Here is an 18,665-nt window from a genome sequence, read left to right as displayed (position 1 = left end):
GCTTGAACAAGGCTTCATAATGAGGGACAGGTGTTGGCACCAATTAGCAACACTCAGCTCACCGCTGACATCGGCCCCTCAAAGCATTGACTGCACTTTAATCCTCTAAGCCACATAAAAGGAAAAGCAGAGAGTGGGCAGACAAAAAAAAAAAAGAAAAAAACAAAGAACCCAAAAACTAAAAATGCCTCTGCAGAGGATTGAAATATTTTTGCTTACTTAAGGGAATAAATTAGAAGTGTCACAAAGCTGCAGAAAGTTCACTATGAAGTATCTTGAGTAGATCAAGAATCTAAATCTTCTGCACAGCCAGAGTATTTAATTTTAGGAAGGGTATCACCATGTATAGTATGCATTCATCACAACTATCAGAATTTATATCCAGAAAAGAAGCACAGAATAAAAAGGAGTAGAAGCAGCACATGTAAATATTGAGGTTAAGATAAAATTATTCCATCTATGCCTACCAGCATTTCAAGCATTATGGGATACATAATATAGATTTTAACTGAGATTATTAAGGAGTTCTGTAGGATGAAATGTTACTGTTAACAGCTTCTTTTATGACTTCCTCCCCTTTAAAAGACTTTATATTCCTTTAAAATTCAGAAAGCTTTCATTTAAAAGGTGGTATCTGAAAGTTGAAGGTATATAGATTCAATTTACACATTGTAAACACCAACACACACATTTATTTATTTGTAAGTATCAGTTCCTCCTTCACTTACATGCTAGGTCATGAGGTAGATGTTTTCGCTTCAGCTGATGACATCACAAGATCCTAAAAAAATGAAAGTAGTGCTATTTAGGTCGTAGGAGTGACATCAGGCATTTCATGTTTGAGCTACAATTTAATTTTTGGCAAGTAAGTGAAGGGTGTATTATATTTTTAGTGCAACTTTCCCAAGAAAATTATATATCTGGAATATAAAGCCTTAAATTCCACAATTCTCTTTAATATGGGGAAAAATGAAATGTATCAGCTATAGGTCCACATACCACAATATAAATGCAGTAAGTACTACAACTAAAAACAAATTTATAATACTTTCCTCCAAGTTGATTTTGCCATCCTCTTAACATGAATGGGAACCAACTTTATCAATATCAACAAAATGAAATTTTAATTAGTATTTTCTCTATCCTGTTTTGGGAATTAAAAAACCCCAACAAACATTCAGATAGATGCACGCTTTATTCAGCTGGCTTACAGGGTTGATTTCCCCATATACACTGATGCTTTCTTCATTCAAGAGGGTCTTCTATGAACCACACATGCTTATAAATTCACAGGAGGGCAAACAAAGTAAGTATAGAGGGAAAGCTCCATGTGGCTCCTGATTTAATTCCTTGCAACATTCCTCCAGACCTCTCCTTGACAATCCCGAATAGCTTAGCTTCCCTGGCAGGGATTCTGCTTACTCGCCCTTTTTAATGTAGTCCCAAGCCTTGGGCAACATTAAATATGGGAACAGAAGGAATTTTGCCTTCCACCAACTGCCTGCATTCCCCTCCTGCAGGATCATGCACATGTATGTTTTGTGCCCTATTGTAATGCACATGGCAAAGGCAGTAAAGCCGTCACACCCAAGAGATGAGTTGCAGCACTGCTCAGAGATGTCAGCAGCCCGACCAGGGGCTGTCCTGGCAGGCAGTATGCCCCATGCCTCGGAGCAAAAAGTTAACAAAAACAGGACAGCTACGAGCTGTGGAAGAAAGTATTAGAGTGCAAAAATGCAAGTAAAAACCAAGGAGCCGATAACTAAATAACCTGCCAGAAGAAAAAGAATTTTGAATAAGTGACATGACAATGTTTTTCTAACAAAATTAAAACATTTGCTGGCCAAAGTGTCAGCACCATAGTCTAACATTTGTGCTCCTCCACCCATGTGGAGTACAAGAGAAAGATACAACCACCCATCCACTGAGGAGTGGCACAGATCCCATTACTTATTACAACTATTGTTGCTCAACTTAGGCTGTGGCATCAAAGGAAAACATTTCCTTACAATCTGAGGGGCAGGGAGAGAAAAGAAACACATAATATATTACAGCTCCTGTACGTTGACTGTGCAAAATTTTGAAGTTTTGGCTCTATTAATTTTCTTTGTTTTAAAGTTTTGCCCTTGGGGTTTTTTTGTGTTCATGTGTTTGGTGTTTTGTTTTTGAAGGGGGTGGCAGGGCAGCAGAGGTGCTCGGTTGGTTTGGTGGTTTGTTTTGTTTTAATCTTCCTAGGTTCCTCTTCCCATTTTCCTGACACACTTTGGCTATACCCCACATTAAGGAATTAACTTTGAGCAACACAAGAAGATGTGTAGATGAAAGCAGTACCAGAGCCAAGGCTGTTGAAACATGAATCACACTATGTGGGTCGGGTTTTCCACTTGAGATAAGCAGAAACACTCTGCCACCACACACATGGCCCGAAGCAATCCACAGGGTCCATGCAGGAGATGGTGAACTTGGCACGGGAGCCTCCAGTCTCCATCCAGAGGGACCCAGCTGAGGCACAGCAGAAACACCTGACACACAGGGAGTGGGGGCGATTAGAGGGGCTTCAACAGCTCACTGCTGCTCTGCCTGGTACTGCCCGCCTGGTATTCTGCCTCTACCCTCCAGCTAAAAAATGCCAAGAGCCTCACCCACAAAAAGCACTGGAAGAGGGAGAGCAAGTGAAGAAAGTAAGTAAATAATAAAGGCCTGGCTAAGTTTTCCAAACATGACTTTGAATGAATTTTTCTCATGACATATTTCATTACAGAGTAATTATTTAATGTCCCGATTGAACCCATTTAATATAAGTTTTCCATAGAAACACAAGCAAAGCCCTGGTTGTGGCAGCTCAAATGGCATCATTAAAATGCAACACAGCCTACAACTTCTAAGTGTGAACAAAACCACAAATTTTGCCTCCCAACTGAACCGCACAACTAATATATTTTTGAACTCTTCATTAAAAACACATTTATTTGCTCAGTAAAATGCCAAGACAAACTCTAAAATACTGGAAGGTTCAACTAATTTTTTTCCTTTCTCTAATTATTACAGTATAGTCATAATCTTCAGTCCCAACCTCACTTATTTCACAACCATGAACAAATACACAAAATGGGATGAAAAATACAGTTGCCCCCACAAAATACTATTTTCCCCCTCCTTGTTTTGAAAGCTAGTCTTAATGTATTGATTGAGAAACAGTAAACTAAGTCACCTCAAATAAATCAGGGGGTTCTTCCCCAACAGACTTAAAAAAAAATGGAAGAGTGCCAACATCCCCAGCAAGTCCAGGAGCAGGATAAAGAATGCACAGGAGATGCTCACCCTCCCCTCCACACACACTGTTCCAACAGACTCCACACTCCTTCTCTCCAGGTGCATTTGAAAAAGTAATGGGTCAGCAACAGAAACCATGGCACGAAAAACCAGAAAAAAATACATAGGAACTAAAGGACTGTGCAGACACAGAAAACAAAACTTAGAAATGCACAGTAGCTTTTCATAAATACTGCCTGGAAACTAAGCGTCACCAGGGAAAAAAGCATCAGCAAGATTTATTTCTTAAAATACAACTTTTAACAACAGAAGGCCACTTGGAACATGGATCTATTTTTGCAGTTATCACTACTGTTATACTATCACTCTCTGTAATTTACCACAGTGCTTACCAACAGCCAAGCCACCAAAACAAGAATTGTGCTGGTTGAAAACAGTGCTTCATGCTTTCCCCATCAACCGTCCCACACACTGCACTGCCATTTGCAAAAACAGAGATGGTCGTAGAAAAAAGATCTGGCAGGGTCCTGAAAAAGGACAGCTAGATAGGACCAAGAATTCAGACTCTGCATAACAGAGGCTCCTCAGCCTCTCCAGGGGAGTCCCTTCCACACTGCATGACCTTTACTGCCAGCAGGTTCGTCCCAGCACGTTAAGTACCCATCCTCCCCCATGCTGCTGAAGCTTTAACCAGGTCTCTCCCTGCACTGGACCCTGATGAAATCATCACTGTCTTCTTTACACAGTTCATCTCATGTTTGAACACTAACTCAACTCTCTTGTCAGAAACATCCTTGTCTTTTCTCCAGACTAAATAAAACCCAGCTCTCTCACCCTCTGCTTCATAGAACATGTTTTCTACATTTCTCATTCTTCTAGTTGCTGCTGTCCACCACCCTTTCCAGGGCTGGCACACAGAACCAGTATGAGGTTGTGATGTCCAAATCTGGACAAAGTCTCCCAGCTGAATCCTTCCCTACACAGAAAATGCCATTTTCTTGTTACAGAAAAACATCCTTCACTGTCACATGAATTGCAGATAATAATCCTACATATAAACTCCAGTGCATTTGCTTTTGCAACAGCGTGACTGCTGCCTCATGTCCTGGCTTTGAGTAGTTATTGCTGCTGGGCCCATTGCTGCCAGTCTGCAGGCCTGCAGCCAAACCTTCCTGCCACAGAGCTGCCCCTCCACACACTGCCCAGCCCCATCCAACCCCTCCTTCCAGACTCCTTCTCCAATCTATCAAAGTAACTAAGTTCAAAGCATCTTCTCCAATAGACATGCAGCTCCACCCAGCTTGATTTGGATATTGAATGGAGTCCTCATTCCTTCACCCACATCATTAATAGCAAATATTAATTCACCTATCTTGTTTGAAACTAATTAGCAATTATCCTCTCAGTTTTCTCAGCAGCTACAAACATTCCTGTGAGCATTTCAGCTAATTCATGCGTCCTTAGCTTGATTCTGATAATATGGATTGCCTGATAACTTGCATCATCTACAGTGCAATTCCTACCTCACAAATTACTTTCAAAACTGAATTAGGAAGCTGGTCTTGTGATGCTTCACATCCCCTTCCCCATAAATAATCCCAGGGGTATATCACTGCTTAGGTGGGAAAGGTATCAGAAAATAATTTTATAATTTCCAGGCTTTTTACAGACTGTTTCAGATATCTAGCACACACAGACAGCTCCCCATGGGCTACCACTAACATCACACAGACCTCTTACAAAAGGCAGATCAAAATTTTAATACTACCAAGACAGCATAGGAAATAAAGTCAGTAAGTTTTGAGATTATAAATATAGTATAAAGCAGGAAGGTAATGGCACTCTCTCCCTTATAGTCCTGAAAAAATCATAATAGAACAAGTATCTAAATACCAAAACACTATCCATCGTATTTAACTGAAGAGCTATTTCCAGGCAATATTTATCCTACAGGGATTAGAAGTGGAAAAGAATAAGCCAGTAAGCTTTAAGAAAAGTCTTGTAAAATCCCTCCAAAGTCTTTGTAGCAAACAGTGTTGGGTTTTTGCTTGTAATAAACTGATTTGTTGTTTATTCTTCTTCACAAGTTTCTAACAGTCCTAACAACAGTGAGTACTCTGCATCTTCTCAATTCTTATCTCTCTTCCACATTGGCTTAGCCAACAAAGTAATTCAGTATAAATTCACAACTCCATTGAAAAAAATCTAAAGACAGTCCACCTCACCTCAAGGTAGATCAGAGACACTGAAAGCATTTAGTGAAGCCTGCAACTCTCTAGCACCTTCACTTCTTTCCACTCTCATAATAATATTTCACGACACCTTTATGCAGCAACAAGCCTATTCTTAATAACAGCCAGTGATTTAGTAATTCCCAGCAACCAATTAAAACTTGCTGGGAAAACAATTTCCCACAGCGGCTTACCCCACTTTCCGACAAACAATGCAGCAGGATGTCTAGAAGGATAGGTTTCATAAGGCAACTAACAAGTAACATCAAGACGTTTTATGAAATGCTCTGAAGTCCTGGGCCCCAGGCACTCAGATGGTGACCCAACACAGCAATTATTTAACTTGTGTGTGGTGCCAACCATTCTACAAAATACTCAAAACTTCTTATTGATTACTTGAAAATAATTGTTAAACCACATAATTAACATATACATGCAAAAAACTGAGTCAGGCTGAAAAACTGCCCTTAAGGGAAAAGCTACTAAGACCAACATAAACACAGGATTTAACTTACAAACACCTAATTTAAGGTGCGAAGCTGTTTACATTCTTCATATACAGGTAGGATATTAGAATTAGTTAAACAAATGCATTGGTCTGTAAGAGATTAAATATAATGGGATAAATTTAAGAAAAAACCCAAAAAGTTTAGGCTTAGCATTAAGGAAACATCCTGTGAGTCAGAACTGCTGACCCATGTCCCCAGGGGGAGGATTGGAGGCTGCAGCTCTTGACGTTTAAACAAAGATTGGACAAGAGTCCTGGTTGCTGCACTGCCAACACAACATGCTCCACAGAGCTCAGCTTTTCTGAACCCAGCCAGAGGGCAAGGCAACAATAAGTGGGACTTGAGTATAAAGAGCACTGCACAAAGTGGTTTGTTGGGGCTGTCTGTGCTGAGGACTGTGCCTCACCATGCAGACACGTTGCTGTGCAGCTGTAAGTACTGTGCATCAGCTACTCCACAGAACTCATGCACATTGCTGCATACTGGTGAGAGCAAAGCAATCCCAGGTAGCTATTCCACCGTTCTGTCTCTCTTCCCTACATCAGAGACTGAGGGATATACACAGCCTGACAGATGCTATGGTGTACAGCTGCATGCAAGGACAGTGCACAGCAGCTCAAATCCCTGCTCCTCTTTCTCAGGACAAAATGTTAAGGAGACATGTTACTTCAACCTGGTGCAGGATGCATCCCTCCCTGAAGAGCAGATATTCCCTGCAGCAGGATGCACTTCAATGCAGAGGAATGTAGCAGAAAGAGACAACAAATGCACGTGGCAGAAGGCTGCAGTATAAGACCTAAATTGAGATAAAAATATCGGGAACTGGCAGGAGGCTTCCTGATCCACAAAGCCTGGAATGGGGTACAGGCAGAAACAACAAACATATTTTGGCACTACCTACTACCAGGGACTTGAAAACAGGTCTGTGAGCCACAGAGGAGCAAAAACAAGCTATTTATGAGGATCTGGAGCAAAACAAGTAGATGCAGTTCTTGAGGAAGGAGAACATTATATGTCCTGCTGTTAGCCACAGCCACATGCTGGCCAGTTGGATTTTAAGTATCAACCCACATCATTCAACCTGTACCTTCTGTACTGAACAGATGTGCTTGTGTGCATTTCCTGTAACTGAGTGATGGCAGTACTGTTTCATACTATTTTCTGAAGGGAGATTCAAGCAAACATTGCAGAAGCAATAATCTAGATGACTTAGAAGCATAATTTTCCATAGCCAAATTCCATTATTTAATGCAACTATATTTGTAGACAGTTATGGACCTTTAGTGGAGACCTTAAAATAAAAAAAAACCAACTATTCAAGCATGAGAACTTATAAAGTATGGTAAGATAACAGATGTTATGTTTCTGATGGCACAGCTATGCCACTTTCTTATTCTCCACAGCAAGTCCCATGACCCCACCACATACACAAGGGAGTTACAAATGCTAAAAGCAGCGTGTGGATCCTCCACACAATGACAATATAAAATATATTTAAACTTTGGACCAAAGTAATACCAAACTGTGCACTTCAATGTCTTCAAGTTAGAGCTCTGGCACAAGAAACAGCAAATCCCACAAGGCTTTAACTCCCCATGCAGCAAATGGAAAGGTCCTTCCAGTGGGATTCAGAGTGCCCAGCATGTTCAGGACAGGCAGCTCACACACCAAAGAGGGAATGATGACAGAAACCCCTCCTCTCACAGATTCTACTGCTGATTTGCAGTCCTGTAAATGGATACCTTCAGGAATCAGATATATGCTTGGACCTTTCTTACCCCTCACATACATTCTTCAGGCATCAAATTGAGCATCACATAAGGTGTCAGCAGTTTCCACACCTGCAAAGGCTGTGTTTGTTTTCATCCTATCTTCCCAGCCCTCCTCTCCTGTCCACTGAGAGTTTGTCCCAGCGCTTTCTCCCTTTTCCTCAAACCCTTTCCATCACACAACTCTGCCACTGCCTACCTACAGCATTCAAGCACCTACAGTCGTCACTCCCATCACTTCACTGCAAGACCAGTCTGTGCAAGCACTTCCTATCTATGTTCTGATATTTAGCTTCAACCATTTACTTGCAGGGGGACCACGAGTTGCTGAATAGTGTCAGGAGGAGCTCATGCCTCAAAGCACCACCCATTTTTACAAAACAAGTGAGCCTGCTGAGCCTCTGCTCCCATCGTGGTCAACACAAATACAGAAAAAAGGAAACTGCATACAAAAAGATTAAGAAGAATTTATGTCTGGATTACAGGAGGAAAGTTATCTCACAGCCGGATGATCATAGTCAAGAAAAGATTTTTGTCTCCTTTTCTGGATACATTAAGTTGTGACACTCACAAGTGTACAACACAGGGATTCAGACAGGCTATAGAGTATGCATTTTCAAGTTTCACTAACTGCTCTGGCTATGCAGAATTTGAGTAAACTAGCGTGGAGATACTGAATATTCCTGGCCCTTAAGGGGGCCTCAGTGGCCACAGAAAAATAACCCTCATAAACAGCGCACCTCACATAAAAATATTTAGTCAGTATTTAACTGAATGACGGTTTGCAGTGGAAAAAAAAAGGGGGGCAAGAAAAATGTAACAATGTTAACTTCCCTCGATCACACAGTGATTTAAAGTACTTTTGACATCCTTTATCAAACTTGGAACATTGGCGTTTGTGTTTTTTCATAACGAAAGCCTCTCAGTTTTTTCTTGGTCAGACATAACACCAGCACTCAAACTGTCACCTTCCCCTGCAAAGAAATTGCATAAATAAAGCATCCAAGATTTGCACTCAGACCGCAAAACAGGAGGCTTGGAGCACAATCAAATGACAATTAATGAAGTAGCAGACATGAGAACACAGTAAACACGACTTGATCAACTTCAACTTCTGGGGCTGCAAATCCCATAGCAGCAACCAAAATGACTTCTTCCTTGGAGATGATCTTAAATGGCGGGGAAGGGTTGTGGGTTTTTTTTTCACCGTTATGAAGGAGAAACCTGTGTCAACTAGCTAATCCTTTCCCAAAGTCATTCCCACTCAGTTAGACAAAACATATGACAAGCTCTGAGAAACAAGCAGGGAAACTCTGGTCTTGGTGGAGTCGATGGGAATTAAAGCCAGTGCCAAAACAAAGCCAGAAATTAGCAAATGAATTTGTGAGCGGAATTCCTAAACAACAAAACTGAGTTTATTTCTTCTCAAAAAATCTCCTGACTCAAATATATTGGAGAAGGGTGGGGGGGTTGCAAGACCAAGTTGTAAGGCAAGAGAATTATTTCTTTTTAAAGCACCCACCGTGAGAAAAACTTACTGTCAAAAGGAAAAACCTTAAATAGAATCGTCTAAAATATTCCGACTTTTCTGATTTCTTGTAGTTTATTAACATAAGACTTCCACTATATAAAGCTTTTATATTGCTTTTATGGAGGCAAAACTTCTGATATTGTTTAACAAGGGATAAAACTAGACTTCCGAGAGTCTCCCACCCACATAATTATGGATGGGCTTCCAGCAGTTCCAAGGAGGACAGCAGGTAACACTGCCCTTCACAACACACTGGCATTAAGAAAAAGTAAATAAAAGAGAAACTTGCCTTCATAGGTTTGCTCCCTTAGAGTTTCACATTACTTCTGCTTACCTGAAGCACAAAAATGTCTATAATCCTGTCAGACCTGGAAAGTTCAAAATCAGAAGTAAACAAAGGAGCTGAGCTTTTTCTCCTTTGAGAACTTCCACCATGCAGTTAAACCCACAATTTTGACTGATTAAATCCCTACGAGCCTCTAAGAGACCACAAACAGGCAGAGGTGCCATAAAGCACCTTAATGTGACATTAAAACCTCTAAAAGATAGCTCTAAAGACACTTTGTTATAGCCAAAGGAATCTGGTACAGAAGTGAAGATGGCTCAACTTGTACAGTCCTTGTGCAAAGGCTGGCACTAATGCCGTTTCTTCAGAAATAGATGTACATGACTAATTGGATAATTATAAGAGTTACACCAGAGCAAAACCTTCAAACTGTTACCAAAGCTGACTTATGTTGATCGAATGAGCTTAATATAGATTCCCTAAAATTATTAAAAGGAGGAAAGAAAAAAAAAGCATTTCGACAAAAAAAAAATTAGCATAGGATAGCAAATGGTTAAAAAAGGATTTGATACAAGTAACCAGGATGTATTTAAATGTTTCAAAAGTTACTCCACTAAACCAATGCTTTACCACTGTCTCACTATTTCCAGCAGTTGCTCCATATGTAAAAGCAAGTTTGTTTTGAAACACTCTTATTATCTGTACAAAAGTAGATTGTTCATGTGTGTTTAAGTCAAACATACAGATTTTACCTCCTTAACTAAGCACAATTTGCCTATGTACAGGCATAACACAGAAGGTTTTTTTGTTAAACGCTAGCTAAATACACAACAAATCAATATCAGCACTCACCAGAAAAAAAGTTTTACATCACAAATGCTTCTTTTAATGAATTTTTAAAAATACAACTTGAATTTTCAGTGTATGATGCTTTTGTATACACACATATGTAAACCCCCACAAATGTACCAGCCACGAAAATAAAACCTCACGTAAAGACATTGATGAAGGAAAAGGCCCCCTTTATCAGACTGAGCAAACTCACACAAAAAAACCAAAAAAACCAAAAAAAAAAAAAACAAACCAAGAAGTCTGCCAAAATACTTTCAGGTCAACTGCAAATAATCTGGAAGTCCATACTGTCTGGAGTCTGGTACAGGAGACAAATTTAATTTGACCTAGACGATTTATAGGATCCCAAGAAAACTGTAAGACACTCACCGTTTTCTCCAATAACAAGGAAGAAATTGGAAAGTTAAGTCAAAAAGAAGAGGGGACAGCCAAAGGGAGACTACAAAGGCATCAAAGACATGGATGGCTGAGAGAGATAAGTAGGAACTACAAATCATGTTCAAGTTCTCATCTGCAATTCAGGCTTTACTTTTTTTCCTTTTGTAAGTTTCTTCAGACTTTTTTTTCCAACTTTTAACCCATTAATATTTCAAAAATGGACTGTTTCAAATGTGGAAGTCAAACACACAGAAGTGAACACACAGAAAAGAAGTATTTCGATAATCTTAAAAAGAGAATGACACGGCACCTGCAAAAGCCACTAGATTTCAGTAACCTAAATTAATGCACATTCCTGCTTGCTGTTATGTATAGAGGCTTCTGAAAATCTAGAACAAGTACACAGAAGATGCCAAACAAAGGATCTAAGACAGCACTTAAGCCAGATTAATTCATGTAATGGGAGTCACGGGGCTCTTACTGATACTGAGCTGATTGGCAGGAGAGTAAGCTTTCTAATAACTTATATCCCACCTTCTGAAGATTTATGGCATTTATAGAGGAAGAAAAACGAAAACATCATGCATCAGATCCATATGTATTCAGTTTTAAGCAACAGAGGAAAGACTACTAAGAATACTGCATACCAAAACAAAGTAATTTTTAACCTCTTCTTTCATGGAGCCCAAGGCAGAGTCTCACTTTCTACAGTATTGTACCACAGATATTCTGTCTCTGCATAGGTGCATACAACCAAATAAAGCAAATCAGATCTCCATCACTACTGCAGAAACACACATGAATGTAATCTGCCAGTCACTAGCAAAATTTCATTCAGTTGCCATTTTAAGTAAACTCTTTGCACATTAGCTGTATAAATAAGTGTTGGGACCAAAAATATGTTTATTACTAACTTCAACAAACTTAAGCATCTGAAAAATACCTGAATAAAGAAAAACTTCATATATTCATAAGACATCGCTGGAAAATATAGTACGATACATTAAAAAGTACAAAACCACAAGAACCAAAATGAAACCACCTGAATTCATGGACACTAGTTGCAAACAGCACACAAAATCATTTTGCATCATTTCTATTTATATAAAAATATGGAATTATTTCATCCCACAGCTTTTTCATCTTCTTTTTGGCCCAAAAAAGTGAACAAGCACTAACCAAAGTGAAGAAAATTAGTATCTGTAATACAGGCACTATTTTGAAAATATAATTTCCATAAAAGAATCATAGCACCATAAGCAGAAGTGAATTTTACTTCCTAAGTATGCCAACAGCCACTACGATATTGTTGTTCATAAACACGTGCCTTATATTAAGATCAACTTTTTGGTTCCTCCCTTACTCAGCACACTCTGTTGCAGAGCTGCAAGTTCAAATTTGTCAAGCAAAATGCTTCACTTACTTCTTAAGATTGCTCATTTCATGCTACAATGGAAATGATTATGTTGTTAACATAAGGAAGACTGCAACTTCATTATCAGGTTTAAGTATCTCCCTTTCAGTTGCTTAAATGACAGGCAATTTGATTTTTGTACAAGAACACAACTGCTTTTGTATTAGGCTCAAGCTGAAGAGTTGATAGAACTCCCCCAAACAAGGTTAACGATGTCAAAGTGTAGCAGCAACACTGACAACTAGTACCCCTTCCCTTTTCAGAACACCAGTCAGCAGTTCTTGACAAAAAAAACCAGAAAAACCAAATGAAAAACTAACATAAAAAGCTATTATATTTCTGCTTGAAATGAGCATTTTTTTTCTCCCTCCTGTCAAACAACATCTAACAAGTTTACATTGCACTGCAGAGTAATCACCCGTTATCACTATTTCAGTCACTATTTTCCTGCAGGGAAAAGAGTCTATTTGTATGAAAGCAGGAAGAGGAGCACCAGTTTATTACTCCTATGCAACTATTAATAAAACTGGGAGAGGTATTACTTCTACCTCTCTGCTGAGGCTCCTCCTCATCAGATAATTGCTGAGCCTAACATCTTCTTGTGTGTCTATAATGAGCTCACATGAGTATTTCAGATCCACAAGGTCTTTGACTGGTTGGTTTGTTTTTTTCATTAAAGCCAAAACCTGGGTAGGACATGGGCACTATTTCCTATGATGCGTCCTCTACAGCCACTTTGATATCAAAGCCTGCAAATTAACACAGAGAATATTAAATAAATACAAGCTGTTAAAAGCAGAACAAATAAAGAGAATTAAACAACACAAGGAATCCCACTAGGGACATTTGTTTCCTCCCTTGACAGGATACACATTTCTCCTATACACTTTCGTATCCAGAGGTTCAAGACGTCAGGTTTTCTGCATGTCAGCAGATAGAAAATACTACCATTTTATTCTGCTGTACTTGGTATGTAGGGGAAGATTTAAATATTTGCACACTAAAAGTAATAATCTTCTCAATACCACCATGGTCTATAGAGGAAGCATTATTTAAAAACTGTCTGGTCTGTTAAACCAATACTATATTTTTTAAGTGGTGTGAATGAAAGCTCATAGTTTAGTTTTGGTTTTCAAGTGCTTGCGAACAGCCATGTTACCGTAACTTTTGTCTAACACTTGCAGTAAATCCTTTATTTATCTACATATTTGAAGAACTTCAGTCATTCAGTATTACGTGATAAACTATACCGCACAATTAAAGAACAGCGTGCAGGCAGAACTTCTCCTATGCAGTTTTCCTCTCACTACTCTGTCATCAACCGAACAGCATATTCCAAAACAAGAACCGCCTGAAAATTTAGAACACAGCTTGGAAAATGCTTCATAACACAGCAACACAGAATTAACTACTTCCAATAAATGTTCCTAGTAATTTGTTTCACTTTGCAATGCCTGGTGTGTGGAGTACCACCCCTCCCTTTGGAGGATCTCAGGCATCCCAGCCTCTGCTCACCCACTGCACTGCGCTAACCCTCAGAAGCTGTTGGATTTGCTGTGCACCAAACCACTCGTGCAGGCATGAAACTGCTCTCTAGGACATGAGCAAGAGCCTGAGCCTTTCACTAACAATGGCTATCAACAGTCAGGAGCTTTAAGCAGATGTTTTTTCAGAAAACATTCAAGCAAGAGCTTTTTAGAGAAGGGAGGGGAAAAAATGAAAGAGGAAAGAAAGCGGGGCTGAGGGAAGCCCTGAACAGTAGATTAGCAAAATAATACATAATTCCCTCAAGACTGTGTGACAGGCATATTCAGTTTAGCAACCAGTCAGGCATGTGTATAAACCTGTTTTTTAACATCTTCTAGAGCTCTAATTAAAACACAAAGAGGCACTAACGACACGATATGTTATGTTCACCATTCAATTCAATAATCAAGAAACGCAGCTCTTTAATGCTGTAACAGGTGTGCTTTGAAGAAGAAAAGCACTCCAAAGTTTTCAAACAAAGTTTAACAAGCTAAGGCAAACATCCCAGTATTTAATCCAGGAGAAAGTTATAACAAATAGCATCAGCAGTCACGAGCTTATCCTCCCACCTTCTCCTGCTCCTCTGAAGAGGGCGACTAAGCAAGTGCCAGTGGAGCCTCCGCAGTCATGCTCACAGCTCAGGGTCTCTTCCATTCCTTTAAATCCGAGTAAAGCCTGCATTACAGATCTACAAATGCAGAAGCTTTCATTAGGTCCAAGATCACACATCCCAGACTGCTCTAATCCCCAAATTCTTGGTCTCCTACACACTGAAATAAGATATTAAATGTTGGAAAAGTTCAGATGTCTTCTAGAAAAGGGTAACTTGGAAGCAAATGAATATGCAAGAGTGAACAGCCCAGGGAAACAGGGAGGTGCTTGGTAATTACATGGGCATCTTTCCACAGAAGGCAACACCCGGATTGTCACATTATACTTCTGAAACTTATTTGCCAGATACCTTCTTGTAGCCAAAATAAATTGAAGTATCAATAAAAATGGTATCGAGAGATACACTTTTTAGGGGTTCTGAACGTCTGATGTGCAGTTGCAACTAGAAAATAGTATAAAGAAAAGTAATTGGAAAGTGACAGGTGTAATTGATCATTTAACATGAATATAAAAGAAATCAATTCTCACTTTTTATTAGCAGCATTAGATTAAAATAAACTATGCGATAAAATGCAAAATTTCATATAGTTGTCTCACTTTTCAGAGGTGCCATCAAGCCCTACAGATCTCCAGCATCTCCCACTCCCACCTGACCCAGCCTCCGCCAGCACAAAACCTGCCAGGGCCTTGACATAACATTTTGTACATCAGCTCTTCAAGATGCAAATAGCATCTGTTGGCTTTCATTACATAAATACCCCCAATAAGAGCTATTATTAACTTGTTAGTTTCCATTTTAAGTAAAGTATGTAAAAATTGTATTTATGTCTCCATTTACATGAAGACTCAAGCGTCACAGGCACTTCAAATCTTCAGAAAAGAGAAACATCACACAATTTCAGAGTTTCCCCTCTCCATAGAATCAAAAGTCCCCGGGCTGCCTTTGCTATAGGTCCCACAGAAATTGTAGGAGTGGAGAGATTCAGCAGCATGTGTAAATAGCAAGTTTTGGCTCAGTCCGTTTCTGTCCATAACAAAAGAAGTCACCAACCAAAACACAACACTACCACTGATCTAGACAAAACAGTAAATTTTTGGTGATAAAATGCATTGAGACAATATTCTGTTAAGTATAGGTATCATTAACTTTTAAATTTCAGTTGAATACAACATTCTTTGCTATCGAATTGCCCGGTATTTTCTGAAGAGTGGGCATAACACTGCACCATCAAACCCATTCAAGTAATAGCCTCCCAAACCACATATCACCTTCTAAAGGAGACTTCTAGGACTTAAGGAGAAAGACAAACCAGAGAAACAGACATTTACATGACATTTCCATCCGGTGATAAAAGATGCACTACAGAAATGGGTGCACATTCTTGCTCCAGAAACATCCCATGTCTTGCCAAGCTAACCAAAAATATCCAGACACCATGCCCTGCTCCTCACACACTGGGGCATGATGGTCAGAAATTAACTTCAAATATTGAAATAAGCTACCTAAACAGACCACAGGGAACACTGTAGGAGTGTTTCAAACTCAAGACAGCTTGCACAAGGTTTAACTTCACTTCTCCCCATCGGGTCTAACATTACCCAGCCATTTTCACCATGGCCTTGGACACCACACTAGCCAAGAGTTAAGGTCACCAGTCAAGACATCCCCCAGGCCAGCTGCAGCAAGCTCTTGGGGAAAATGCTCTACAGCATTCAGTAGCTACTACAGTGACCATGGCCATGTGTCTCTGCCCATGTGAGCATATACAGAGCTATACAGGTAAAAATACTACTCAACTGTAGCTAAGAAGCCTTCATACAAATTCTTCTCCATAAGCGAATCACCCAGGTCTATGAAAATTATGTGTATTTTAAAAATCAAAACAAAAAGCCCGCAACAATCCCAGGTATCCCAATAAATCCCAAACACAAACTTCCCGATTTTCTGTTGCTGAGAGGAAGTCCACAGAACCGCAGAGAAGAAAACAGCTGGGTTATTCTAACACGACACTGAGATCTATCTATCCATCCCAGGCTCTTACATTCACAGCGGATTTTCATGGTTTTAATGAGATCCCAAATGAACACACATCCTTGCCAATAAATGCCACTGCATATGTTCTTACATCAGTTCTCTAGCAAACCTTTGTGGGTATCCACTACACGTACATAAGGCAAATAAAACAAACAAATAAAAAGACCTACAGTCAAACACTACTCAGAGGAGTTTTTTCCGCTGGGGGAGGGAGGCCTGCTCTGTAAAAGGAACCTAGAAAGAGGAAACATCAAACGAAAGACAGGTAATAGAAACAGTTCTGCTATTTTGATTACTTTTACTGCATCTAAAGCCCAAGTTTTGTAAAGAAAGCTTTTCTCTCCTCCTCTCTACAATAAAAACAGGGCATGTCATATCTAGTCTGAAAAGAGGTCAGAAGTTCAGGTAAAAAAAAAACAACAACCCAACACAAACTTTATATCCTAAAAGTACTAACTTGCTTTTACTTTGAAAAGGTACGTTCTTAACTAAAGCAACTTCAAATTGCATTTTCTCCCTTTGGTAAGTGCAGGCAAAGGCTTTTCTGATGTCTCCTTAACAAACTGTGGCAAGCTCGAAAGTTATGCAAACATGCCTTCATCCAGGCTGCCCTTTCCGGCCTAAGCCCATCTAGCTCTTGCATTCTCAAGCTAAGCCTCTAACCATCACTAAGATGCAGTCTTGCTGTGTACAGATGAGCAGGTGTGCTCGAGATGCTCTACAGAACAGCCCACAAGCAGCACCAACCTGATGTAAAAAGTCGGCTGCTGATTAAACATCTTGCAAGCACCAGGACAAAATACATTTCTCTTACTCTTGCAGTTTTAGTGCAAAAGCTCTTCTACATTAACAGAGAGGCACAACAGTTTTCAAGTATCTAATGTATAGTAATTGAAGGTTTTCTAATCACAACTAGATGTTGTCTTCAGCATCCCTTTTCTCCCGAACATGAAAAAAAACATAGGGCTTTTAAATGCAGTGCAAATTTAGTGATATTTTAATAAAAATACATAACCACTCATTATAACAATTTGCAAACAATAGCTGAACTCCTCAAATAACTACAAATGCTTTTTATAAAATAGCACTAGTTAAAAGAAGGGAAAAAGTGGCGTCTATTTGCCTATTAACATGTATTTTAGGGTACTTTGTTCCAAATTCTCCCATTAATCATCCCATTATTATCTGCAAGTGTTACTTTTGCTACATTCCCGGTCGCGGTACCTCCGTAGAACGAAGCCATGCCTTTGCAGAAAGACGAACAGCATTAAAGCAAACACCATGCGAGGGAGGAAGGTTTGATTTGGAGAACTGAAGTCGGGACCTTCCCGCTCCTCTCCCTACAGGCACAGGGGGCACCGGGCGCCATCCGCCCCACCGCTCAGCAAAAAACTTACCTTAGCGGCGCGGCCGGGCAGGCGGGAGGGCTGCGCTAGCGCTTCATTGTCAAACTCAGTTCTAGCAAGTTCCTCGACATACCGGCGGAGCGGTGCTCGGCGGCGGACAAGCGCCCGGCTGTCTGTCTGTCTGCCCGCCCGCCAGCCACGCCCAGCCGCGCTCCGCAGGGCCCCGCCGGCTCGGGCACCGCCGGGTCGCCGCCTCTCCGGGCTGCGGCGAACAAAAGGGCGCTTGGCCGGGGGCCGCCCAGCCCCTGCCGCCCCCCGCGGGCGCAGCGCCCGCACGGCTCCGGAGCCGCCGCAACTTTTCCCTCCGGACGCGGCCGGGGCCGCAGCGCCCACGCCGGACGGGCTGCCCGCCGCGCTCCCCGCCCGCCGCCCCCGGCGCGGCTCCGCGCGTTCTCCGCCGGCGCCCCACGTACCCGCAGCGCCCGCCGCCTCCCCGCGCTCGCCGCCGCTTCCTCCTCCTCCCTCCTGCCCGGCCTTGGCGCCAAACGCCGCCGCCGCAGGCCCGGCGCCTCCCCCGCACAGGCCCGGCGCGGCGGCCCCGGCGCCCGCCCCCCGCCCCGCCTCCATGCGGGCAGCCCGGGCCGCGCTCACCTCCCGCCGCCGGCCCGGCCCGGCGCGCCGCCGCCTCCTCCTGCCCTGCTCGCTGGCGTGGGCGGCCGCGGCCGTCAGGGCTGGCGCTCCCGCCGCGGCGGCGGCTCCCGCTGCGGGTGCTGCTGGTGCCGTCCCGCGCCGGCGCGCATCGCCCCCGCCCGCCCGCCCGGGCCCGTGGCCGGCGGCGGCTCCCGCCCTGCGTGCCGGCTGCTCGGCGCGCCCGCAGCCCGGCCCGCTCCTCCTCCGGCGGC

At 41.6% G+C, this 18,665-nt stretch overlaps 1 protein-coding gene across 8 annotated transcripts in view; it reads right to left on the bottom strand.

Moving 5' to 3' along the window:
* The window catches only part of JADE3 (jade family PHD finger 3), a 64,765-nt gene extending 46,211 nt beyond the window's left edge, over positions 1-18,554 (bottom strand). The window contains exons 1-3 of one of the 8 annotated variants that reach the window (XM_085055893.1): positions 18,415-18,552; positions 14,340-14,458; positions 729-781 (exon numbers count right to left, since the gene is read on the bottom strand). Coding sequence is in view for 1 of the 8 variants with exons in the window: in XM_085055879.1 (XP_084912005.1) it covers positions 14,340-14,451 (112 nt within the window). In the remaining 7 variants the exon portion in view is untranslated. Of the gene's footprint in view, positions 1-728; positions 782-14,339; positions 14,459-17,814; positions 18,004-18,236; positions 18,269-18,414 lie in introns of those variants that run through there. The other 7 variants (XM_085055886.1, XM_085055879.1, XM_085055913.1 and 4 more) reach the window with 7 other exon arrangements.
* Between the last annotated feature and the right edge of the window lie 111 nt (positions 18,555-18,665).

The sequence above is a fragment of the Lichenostomus cassidix genome, chromosome 1, assembly GCF_008360975.1.
Source record: "Lichenostomus cassidix isolate B80296 chromosome 1, HeHo_3.0, whole genome shotgun sequence".
In the NCBI taxonomy this organism is placed as follows: Eukaryota; Metazoa; Chordata; class Aves; order Passeriformes; family Meliphagidae; genus Lichenostomus; species Lichenostomus cassidix.
Note: the sequence above shows the minus strand (reverse complement) of the source record. Positions and strands in the feature narration are given on the sequence as shown.